General features: G+C 41.2%; 1 protein-coding gene across 5 annotated transcripts in view; it reads left to right on the plus strand.

The window, feature by feature from the left end:
* Window positions 1–4972: 4972 nt before the first annotated feature.
* Window positions 4973–11068, plus strand: part of phldb2b (pleckstrin homology-like domain, family B, member 2b) — a 38970-nt gene continuing 32874 nt past the window's right edge. For 4 of the 5 annotated variants that reach the window (XM_031849898.1, XM_031849901.1, XM_031849900.1 and 1 more), the window contains exons 1-2: window positions 4973–5243; window positions 8556–8621. In XM_031849898.1, the coding sequence (XP_031705758.1) occupies window positions 5211–5243; window positions 8556–8621 (99 nt within the window). In that variant the 5' untranslated portion in view covers window positions 4973–5210. The remainder of the gene's footprint in view (window positions 5244–8555; window positions 8622–11068) is intronic. The other variant, XM_031849899.1, reaches the window with a different exon arrangement.

The raw sequence follows: 11068 nt of genomic DNA on the forward strand, positions 1-11068 counted from the left end.
CACATGTTTACAGGACCCCGCGGTGTGGTGGAGGTCGGAAGACAGATTCCTCCATCATTGTTGGATATATAGTTGTTCCATATTGCTGGAGTCCCAATTATTTATTTTCAATAATAATGTGTTATATTGCTTTGATACGTTTTTTTAGTTGTTATTTTTATCATCAGCTGGCAAATAGGTGTTTCTTTAACCGACAAGGTATCATTGCCTTGCTCAAGGGCACTTCAACACCAAGTTACACAGGGATACTATATGAGACAGGGACTCTTAAGACCCTCGTACGACACAAAACCTTTAGAACATCAGTTTGGGTTGCAGACGACTTTTTCACCCCCAACATCATCAAGTCCAAAAGAGGGAAATGAGCTGGAGCTCAGATTACCATCATCATAACGTCAACCAAATTCTGTCATAACACAGCTTTAGCTTCTTGATTCATTTCTCTACATTCTCTTTGGGGGGAAAACCGGAAATATACCACATTGGTACTATTTAAAGGCAATGCCGCACAGGTGACCATGCAGAAAACGACTCTCAGCTACCTGTGACCTGAACAATGATCGGTTTAACTTCTAAAATATTACAATCCTTGTCCTTGTTTTTTACATGTTCTGATCACATTACAGATTTTTTTTTATTATGATGAAAAGCTTTTTGAAATACTGCAGTCCTAGGTTTTTAAGATACTACTACAGACCACTAATACTAATAGGATTGTGAAGGTAAATTCCCGACATTATGGCAGTGGATTCGTTTACATTCCATTCACTATTGTAAACATTTGGGCAGTATTCTAATGTTGGGTTTTAAACTATGCACTTGGTGTTTTTTCAATAGTAAAAAGTGCAGTATTTCTGTTCCTATTTTAAGCAATGTCATGCATTGTGAAAACGGAGCCCACTGTGTTAGTCTTAGTACCATATAATTGGGCTATAAAGTGTATGTGAACAGTGGCACCTTTAAGGGGGGGGGGGGGGGGGGGGGGGGGCTGCAGAGGCAAAAGCCAAATATGTGTGGAACTTGTACCACAATACTTGTAAAATGTGCACCCATGCACACAGCTTTAAATGTTTATAGTGTTTTTTTCACCCTTCATAACTAGAGATGCAGGAATGGAAGCAATTTCCTAGGACAATAAAAGTATGTAGGGAAATGCATAGAGGAGCACTAACAGTATACAATATATGAGCATGTGTCAAGTCTGCATCGGGCTCCATAAGACAGACCTTGTATACTACATGTAGAAATAGCAAGGGTGAAGAAATGTCCACCTTTTTGTAGTCTGGAATGCCTCTGTGTGCATTACTGTACATGTTTGTGTGTGTGCTCTGTGGGCCCTGTCATTATGCATGATATGGATAGTGCTGCAGTGACAGTCGCCCTGCATTCCTGTGGTCAGAGTAGGGAAGGAGAGGAGGAGAGACAGACTGCAGAAGAAGACGCAAAGTGATTTACAAAGCAGAGGCACTAAGACGGCAGAGAGGAAAGCAAGAGAAAGTTCAATTAGAAACAGAAAACAATGGAGGATTCAGAGAGAGATATCTGAACAGCTGTTTTGTTTCCTTCACCAGCTGCAGCAGCATCTAACAGGAAAGCAAAATGTTTTCTTTTCAACTCTGCCCTTCTTTTTTCACTCCCTGACTCACTTGTGTGAAATGGCCTGTTCTCTCCAGGCCACATTGTTGACATGGTTGGCGGTCATCAAGCGCTGCAAGTCTCTCACACCCTAACACACACACACACACACACACACAGTCACAAGCACAGACACTTTAATTGTGGTGTAATTACACATACCATGGCAGGCAAGTGGGAGAGCAGAGAGCAGCAGCTCTAACTGATGGAGAGCATTCCTTTTGTTGTTTGGATTGGTCCTCTCTCGTTCTCTCTCCCTCCTCTGTATCCCTGCTGGCTTCCCAGGTTTCAAAGGAGAAGCAACTCAAGCATGATCTCCCAATAAAGTCCTAAAGTAATCCTACAGCATTTGTGCTTGTGTGTGTGTGTGTGTGTGTGTGTGTGTGTGTGTGTGTCCGAGATTCTGTTATTCTACAAACAGTCTTTGCCCAAAAGTGGCGCAAGCATTGGCACACAGCTCTCCAAAAGTATTTTTTTGGGATTGGTTGGGCACCACAGTCTAAGTAGATAAGTATTCTAGCAGAACATTTCAGTCCCATAACGTCATTTCTCTCTCCCCTGATTTCAAAACTTCAGCCCCCTCCACTACTGCGCCACAAGTTATAGCAAACAGTTGTCACTTGGCTTCATCACAGCCAAATACATGGTAAGTTTCCAGCCTTTAATAAGACTTTGTTTTGGCAGTCCAGCGGCAGTTATACCATCACACTCATGCCTTGGCTGCGTGGTGTGTTTGCGTTAAAATAAGATGTGCAACTATTCGTGGAAAGCCATCTATGTCAGCATAAAAAAGGTTACTCTGCAAATACACTAGTGAGTAAACCGAGGTTTAGTTCATTTAACCACTGCTCTATCCCTGGTGTTAAGTGACGTCAGTGACCCAAGTGGACCAGGTCAGTGACATTCATTACATACAGATCTGTTAGTGTTCTCTTTTAGACCATGATGACGACAGTATTGAACCAGCTGTAAAAACACATGACACTGTATCTTATGATGGTCATGCCTTTGACAGAATGTGGGGTGAGTGAAGAAAGAGAGAGAGACTTGACAAGACTTGAAGAGATGCACCAGACGACTGACAATACACCTCACTTACCCTTAAGCCACAAACGGTGTCAATGTCATGCGATCATCTGTCATTAAGATGATATTAAAAAAAGCATGTGGGTTAAATAGTTTTACCCACTCAGATCCTCAAAGCCCCACATCAATTATGATACCAGGGATTTCCCAGAGATTAAATGAGCTGTCAGAGTACTGGTGTTAAGTGCTTCAGATACTGTTTCACAGGTTTTTTAGTACAGTAGACTGGTAGAATTAAGTTATGGCTGTTAAAAAAAAAAAGTAAGATGCATTTTTCTAAAGGAAACCGCGTCTCCCCACTGCAGGGTCTCCGAACACGGGTTGGAATCCCTCCAGAGTTCCTGCTCAGCCTCCTGCGGTCACATGGGAGCTGTGGAATTCACTCGGGAATGCTGTCAAATGTTCGGCGGGCTCCTGGGATGTCAATGGGAAAGCTTAGCAGCTCTCAAGCTAACAAAGCAACCACGGAGGCATAGTAGCTTTATAGCTTCTGGAAACACGACACAAGAAAGAAAGTTAAAAGGAACTGCGAGACCATTTTCAGGGAGCATTATCCTGATAACATTTAGCTGTTCTGTTTTTAAGGCTTTTTAAAGATGCATCTGCTAATGTTGAGTTGAGACCTAAAATTACCAAAAAGCCATGACATGTTGCCGTATGGAAGCAAACTTTAGAAAAGGCTGATGTTGGTTGACAGACAAAAGCCGATGTATCATAATATCCATCCATCATTCATTTCCCAATACACTTTTTCCATTTTTGGTCTGGCCTATGCTATGTTGTCTCTTTTTTTCCCCCTCCTTTATCCTTTATCCTCCGTAAACACAGTTGGGTTTGTGAACTTGTGAACTTGTAATTTTGCAGATTCTCACTTGGGATATGTAATTCTGTGGGTTCAAAACCTTTATATACTCTCTTGGCCAGTAGATCTGTACACATAATGGGTGTCCTAGAGCCGAGGAGCAGTGGAGAAAGTGGAGCAGGGCCGGGTGCACAAGCTCTCTTCCTGTTTATCCACAAAGCGATCCATGCGGTGCCTGAGAGATAAGATAATCCTGCTGCTGTGTGTGTGTGTGTGTGTGTGCAAACCATCCTTGGCCTCAGTGCTAACCAGTTGACCACTTTCAAGACTAAATTTATCATTTTCCAACCATAACAACACACCCGGCATTACGCTTCAGCTGTGATCCGTGTGCGTAGCCTAAACAAAATTCTGCGTGACTTAGATCGTATTATAGTTCTGCATGATGCATGTTGTTGTTTTATGTCACCTCGCTTGTGAACTGTGGAGAATGCACGAACGTCTGCCGAATGAAATTACCTACTTGTGATACAGAAGTGCTGGCTCCATGATGTATAGACGCATGACCGTACATGTATAGCTGAGATTTTTCAGATGGTGCACATAACTTATACAAAGAGCAGCCAGCCGATGCTTTAATACTCCCAGTTCCACATGTGCAGCATTCAACACAACAAGGATCAAGGATAAGCATCAATTGACCAATGCACTTTGTATTGTGTGTTTTCCCTGTGGAAACAGATATGTTGGTGGGAATGAAAAACAAAAAAAACATAAATACAATTTCGTTGAAACTGATTATGTGTGTTTTATCTGTAGCATGTTGTATCTTCCCGCCACTAACCCATACTTTATTCATACTGATGCATTTTGCAATAGGCCTATCACATATTTATCATTTGAAAAGCGTTATAGGTTCGTTTCTTTTTTTCACAAAGGAAGGCACTTGCATTTTATTTACCTTTATCAACCTGCTGCATGGTGGGAGTTAGGCCGTTTTTTTTGTGGGTCTGTCTCCATAGACTGAATGAATCAAAACCATCAGTATTGCACTGCATTGTGTCATGTGAATGGAGACTAGACTGAATTCCTGTTGTAATATCATTAGCTAAACATGCTTCTTATCGTGGTCTTTTATCATTGCTGCCAAGTAGGTCTGAAGGAAAGCTATCCCTCTCTCTCTCTCTCTCTCTCTCTCTCTCTCCCTGTGCCCCTCTCTTTTTCTCCCTCTCTCCCCTTCTCACCCTCTCTTTGTCAGCCTAAAGCTTCAATCTTTGAGCCAGTAAGAATGAGAGGTCAAGTGAAGGTGGTCCGTTAACACCTGCACGTTAGGCTCTGTGTCTATGTGTCAGTGTGTTTGAGAGAGAGAGAGAGAGAGAGAGAGAGAGAGAGAGAGAGAGACTCCCTCCCCTTGCTGCCGCTCCAGCTCCACTTCCAGCTGTTGCTCCATTCCTCCACACACCGCAATTTTACGTTTGTGTACGTTTGGAGCGTGTGTTCGTGTGTGTATGTGTGTGTGTGTGAATGTCACAGAGGATTAAAAGTATCTCCTAGACATCCGCCGGTTGCTCATGCTGCAAAGGAAAATGCATTCGCTGTCGAGAAAGAGACTGTGACCTCAGCATCGACAGAATAAGTGACGGAATATCTTCGGGATCTTGGAGCAATTTGCGTCCTTTTCTGCGCGATGACAGAGGTGGCCAGTCCTGCTTCAATAATGGTGAGCGCCATTTCATGTGGGTAGAATTACAGAGTTCCCATTTTTTCTGATTTAAATGTGTGTGTGCCTTCAATTGATTCAATCTCCTTAATGGTGTTTCAACAGCCACTGGTGTTTGATCCACAGCTCAGGGAGTTCTTTACAGAGTTTGTTTCTTATGAGCTGTGTAAAGATAAGCTAAATCTTATCCGACTTTAATTGCACATTTTGTTCTCGGCAAATACAATACAGGGAAAGTTTTGTTTGTTTCTGGGCTACTGATTAAAAGTCCCCACTTTAGAAATGTGTGCGTATTATAAGTTACTATGCTGAGGATAAAGACCAATAAAGGAACACTATTTGAATGAACAAGTGGATTCCTCTTGCTATTTTTAAGTTGGAACCCCACCACAAAATTAGGTAAACACAACAATATTTTAGTAAACTTAACTATTAGATATTAAATATATTACATTATATTTACTTACCTTTTTTGAGGCAAATGCTTTTCTAGATTTTTTTTATAAGTTAGAACAACTTCAGATATTACAGTGCATGACTGCTGATTGCCTAGACGTTTATATTGGAATTTTTTATATTTTAAATAAGGAGGCCTAAGAGGACAAATCAGAGCAGTGACTGATTTTGACTGGTCATGAGTGGTTTGGGATATTGTTAGTGTGTGAGTGTACCAGCAAGCTCTATCCTACATTTGACACAAACAAACCTCAAGAATACCTCAGTGGATCAGTCCACAAGCTAGTATTATTCCATGACTCACTTGTTCTATAGCTGCATGAGTTCATCGAAGCACTACATGTTGCTTCCCCCTTAATGCAGCCAATCATGTGGCAGAACTTGGAAATCAACCAGGAACTTTAAGAAACCAGACCAAGTGGCAACATCCAGAAATGTCAGTCTTATCACCACGTACCTCTTTAACATAGACATATTGTATGATTATTAAGTATGGATGAAGAGTATGTTTGTGGTATATGAGTGTGTAAAGGGATGCTATTAAGTCAGGTGGCGTGTATGAAATGATATACAATGTTACACTTGGGTCATGTTGAGTTGCTCGTGTCAGGTTTGTTGGAAACAAGTTGTATGCTGCATGTTATGGCTCTGGATCCCAGTGTAATTGTGGATTCATCCACGGCACTTTACAGCAACACATCTGTGTTTAAGATGCTGAAGAAACATTCTATTTGAACATATAGAATGATAAGCTATGTTAAAACCATTACACCGGTCAAGCTGGCTCTGTCCATGATGTGGAAACCAGGAGGATACAACTGTTCTGTCACATGGACTCAACATACCAATAACGTTATGAGCTGCTGGACTCACACTGTACCAGACTTAAGAACTGTGATAGAAGTGCACATACAGCACTTGTAAGGATAATTTGTATGCTGAAGTAAATCATTTTTCTACTAGATGTGCTTGGATTTCCATCAGTGCAGAAAGGGATCCCATGTTGTTAGGAGGACAGAGGTGCAACTTGGGGAAACTTTTTTTGATTCACCATTAATCTCTTTTTCTTTCCTCTTCTTTAGTCTGTGTTTTTATTCATTATCTTGACAAACTGGGTTTGTTTTCTGCCTTTCTCTTTTCTTCTTCTTCAGCACTCACAGTTGATTTCACCATGTGAGCTATGTTAAATATGGGTTATGTCCCTCGACTAGTTCACTGTCCCTCCTTGTCTCTCTGTCATATCCGGCCCCTCAGAAACACAAACACCAGTCGATCCCCTGCATATGGCAGTAAAGGTAATCTGGGCTTTTCCAAAGACACACACACCCTCCATAGAAATTCAAGTTTCCTCCAACTTTGAGTCAGCTGCAATAACAATGGACTTTCATTCCTGTGAGGATCTTGCATTTGGGTGTAATGATAGAAGCGAAAACGTTCACTTGAGTGTGAGAAAGTTTGAGTTTGAGAACAATGCCGTGGGATGTGTGTTGTGTTATAGCAGGGGTTCAAGGCTAAGTTGTGTTAATCAGCTAGCAGAGTTTTCACTAAAACACACACACAAAAACACAAACACACATGCATGGAAACACACACACTTAATCAAAGACACAAACACAATCACCTACACATGATGAAGTATATTTAACTGGACAAGTGRCAGAGAAGAGCAGTATTTCATGTCTGAAAGGATGCATGTGTTTGTTGTGTGTGTGGGTGTGTTGACGTCTGTGCGTAAGGCATACTTAAAGTTTTGTTGAAGAAATTATTGCGCACAGAACACAGAGTGTAGTGAGGAGAAGGGAGGAAGATAACCCCATTTGGCCCTATGTGTTGCTCCATAAGAGGGACACAGAGAGAGGGACTCCATATTAAACAGCATCTGCGATACAATGCTGGCTTTGTCAGGTGGGCGGAGGAGAGGGTCATGCTGGAATGTAAAGGGGAGGGGATGTTAGTGAGAGACAGAGGGATGGAGAAAGAGAGAGATCAAGACAGAGAGAGGAGTACAGACAGCATTTAACGCTTAAATGGCAGATGAAACACGTCAAATGCATGGGAAAGGGAACTAGGTGGGACAGCATTCGTAAACAAATGAGATACAAGTAATATTCCAAAATAAATGTACAGAGACGGGACTGAGAGAAAGAGATGTGTTATTCTGAACAGATTGGGATATGGGAGTACTGATGAATCAAGGAGCTGACATACGTATGTCACTCAAGCGTGCACATGAACCCTGTACAATACACAGATATTAAGCCAACGTATTAAGCACATTAACTCAATCTCTACATGCAATCACATAATTCATACTGCATCACCAACACTTGCTTCCAAAACCCAAAGACACGGAAAACACTTCCAAAACCAGCATTGCGTAAATCATTGGCTGTCTTAATGTTCCTGGAGTTATTTTGTTAGGAGTTGGCCAGGTTGCATATGGATGTAAAAAAGATGCAGACAGGAAGCGAAGCAACAGAGGTGACGATTCCAGCCTTTCATATAGTCTCGCAAAGAGTGTCGAGACCAAATGAGTAAAGTACACATGGAACTCATGTGGTGCTCGATACAAAAGTGTCTTTTTTCCACATGAAACCACCCAGATTTTATTTTTGTAGCAAGTGAGCTTGTATTGTTATCCCCCCCCCCCTCATCTCCATTAGTTGGTCAATATATCACCCTGTGGAGCTGCCTGACTTGAAACACTCTCTAGCCTAAGGCCAATGTAAGCTACTTAAATAAAGCAGCCACACACACTAAGCAGATGGCCAGCATGGAATATCTGCAGTTAAAGTAGAAGAACACTGATGATTTGTCTGTTGAACACTGTACTCTTCTTCTATTTTTTTTATTCAGAGTAACTGCCATGTTCATGATTTAATCCAAGATCATGACCTCGCTGTTTTCGACAGATACACACATGTAAGTATCTAAACCATCCCAACCAGTGCACTAAAAAATGTGTTCCAAATCAGAATTATTAACAACACGCTGAGAGGTCCTGAGATGTGGTTACGAGAATGCAGCCTGCCACAGAAACAGACAGAAACAGACAGAAACAACAACAACAATGAAGAAGGTAATTGAAACAGAGAGAAAGAACAAACAGATGTAGAGGAAATACAAACAGAGGGACTGGACAGAGGGATAAAAGCAGAGGCTGAAGAAAATAATGAAACAGACAATCCTTGAAACAGAGAATGTCCTTCTGGTTTTATGAGTCCTCTTTCTTTCTTTCTTTCTTTCTTCCTTCCATCACTCTCTCTTTTTTTCCATCACCCCATTTTTCTATCTCCATCTCTGTCTCCAGCTGCAGGGCATGCTAAGCATTTGGGGAGACTCAGCTGTCCAACAGATGGGATCAAAGAGAGATGTGCATGCATGCCCTTTTTTGACTTATGTCTTAGTGATTTTAAAAACATTGTATGTATGAAGTTGTTATAGATGGTTTTCAATTATTTAAAGGGCTAGTTCAGGTGTAAAACAGATTTGGGATTAAAGTTAGTATTAAAAGTGGGTCAGGCTATTTTTCCATGAAAGGAAAAAAATACCATTGAAGGTTTTTCATTCCATTCAAGGAGTTAGTTTGTGATGAAATGTTGAAGTTTACTCTACTGGACTTTCTTACCCTCTGTCTGCCTCATATGTTACATGTTACCTTAACTTGATACTATTCATTTACATAAATTATGAAATTGTACTCTGCCATCAAACTACATAGCTGTAGTGGAAATGAATGTTGTTCCAGAGATGTAACTGTACAGTGGACACCAGGTGTAGACACCTGAGAAATTGTAAGAACATTTAAACACTGTCATATTCACATTTGTCATCTGTCTAAAGTATTAAATGTAAATATATGTCTAGTGCAGCTTTATATATTAGTTATAGGGAAATAACAGCAAAGGTCTTAACAAATATTCATCATTATATTGTGTGTTCACATGTTTCTCTACAAACCTGCTAATACCTGGACCATCCAGTAATCACATAGCCCTCTAATCCAGTGGCCCAGATAGCATCAGTTTTGGTCTAGAAGGGGGATGACACACTTCATTGCTCTGCTTGAACTAGAACACAACAACACAAAAGCGTGTCTTGACCTGCCTAAACTGGAGCTCACCTGGTGAAAGAAGAAGAGAGGGGGGCCATGGAAAAAAAGGAAGACACTGAGGTGAAATGATGGAGTAAAGAATATAAAACAGAAGGGAAGAGTCAAGTAGGCAGGAAAGGACATAGAGGAAGGAAGTGGGAGGAAAAGATAGAAAAAGAAGAGGGAAAAGTATTGTCATTATACTAATAACAGTTCCTGTTGAACTTTAAATCTGCATCTCATCTCTGTATTTGTCCAGCTGATGTTCTTGCCATCATACACCGTGTGTTTGTTTTGTCTACACCAGGGATGAAATAAAATCTGTGGAATGTGGGGCCCTATGTCTTTATGCGATAACAAAAAGAGCTGATGCGTGACTTTATTTGTGGATGTGTTTGTGTGTGTGTGTGTGTGTGCATAGGGGTTACAAGGGCAGCTGAATTGCGAAGAATAGCAAGTGTGTGTGTATGTGTGTATGTGTTTAAAGGCAATAAGGGTGTCAAAGCAGCAAAGGAAGTGACCTCAGAGAGGAAGTTGCCGCTGAATTAGAGGAAGTGGTATGGAGCTGACTTGGATTTGTGCTTCCTATGCTGGTGATTGGAGGAAAGGATATAAAAGAGAGGACAGTGAGATTAAAAAGGCAGGAGGATGGGACACAGAAAGTAGAAATGAAGGAAGGCAGAGAAGAAGAAAATATTGGAGAGTTGGAAAAACTGTTGAAGAATTCGATATTGAAAACAAATGAGATACTAATGGAGAAACCTGTGTGAGGTCGATAATGTAGATTATCATAGGATTATTACAGGATAACATGGAGAGAGAAGAGGAAGAGAGGCAGGAGATGACAGAAGGTGGAAAAGGAGATGTGGTTGGGGTGGTTTCCCATATGCTGTAATCATCTCTGCTTTGGTGAGGAGCATTTCACTCATCCATCTGGGTGTTTGTGTGCGTGCATGTGTGTGTAGAAGCAAGACTGTTTTCCTTTATTGAATTGTAGGGTACTGCAGGGGTTGTCCTTGGCACTCGATCTGAGCGTGTTTATTCAAACGCATACACATTTTTTGAGAGATTTTTTTCCCCTTTTATCTCACTCTGTTTTCATTCCTCTTTATAGTTTGCCATTCTCTTCCTTTTATGCCAATCTAATCCCACCCTGCTATTTCCGAGTTTTCTCATGGCTTCCTTCTTGTTCTTACCCAGTGTGTGTGTGTGTGTGAGTGTGAGTGTGAGTGTGTGTGTGTGTGTGTGTGTGTGTGTGTGTGTGTGTGTGTGTGTG

This window comes from Anarrhichthys ocellatus, unplaced genomic scaffold, assembly GCF_004355925.1.
Source record: "Anarrhichthys ocellatus isolate YVR2014 unplaced genomic scaffold, GSC_Weel_1.0 scaffold10, whole genome shotgun sequence".
Classification (NCBI taxonomy): Eukaryota; Metazoa; Chordata; class Actinopteri; order Perciformes; family Anarhichadidae; genus Anarrhichthys; species Anarrhichthys ocellatus.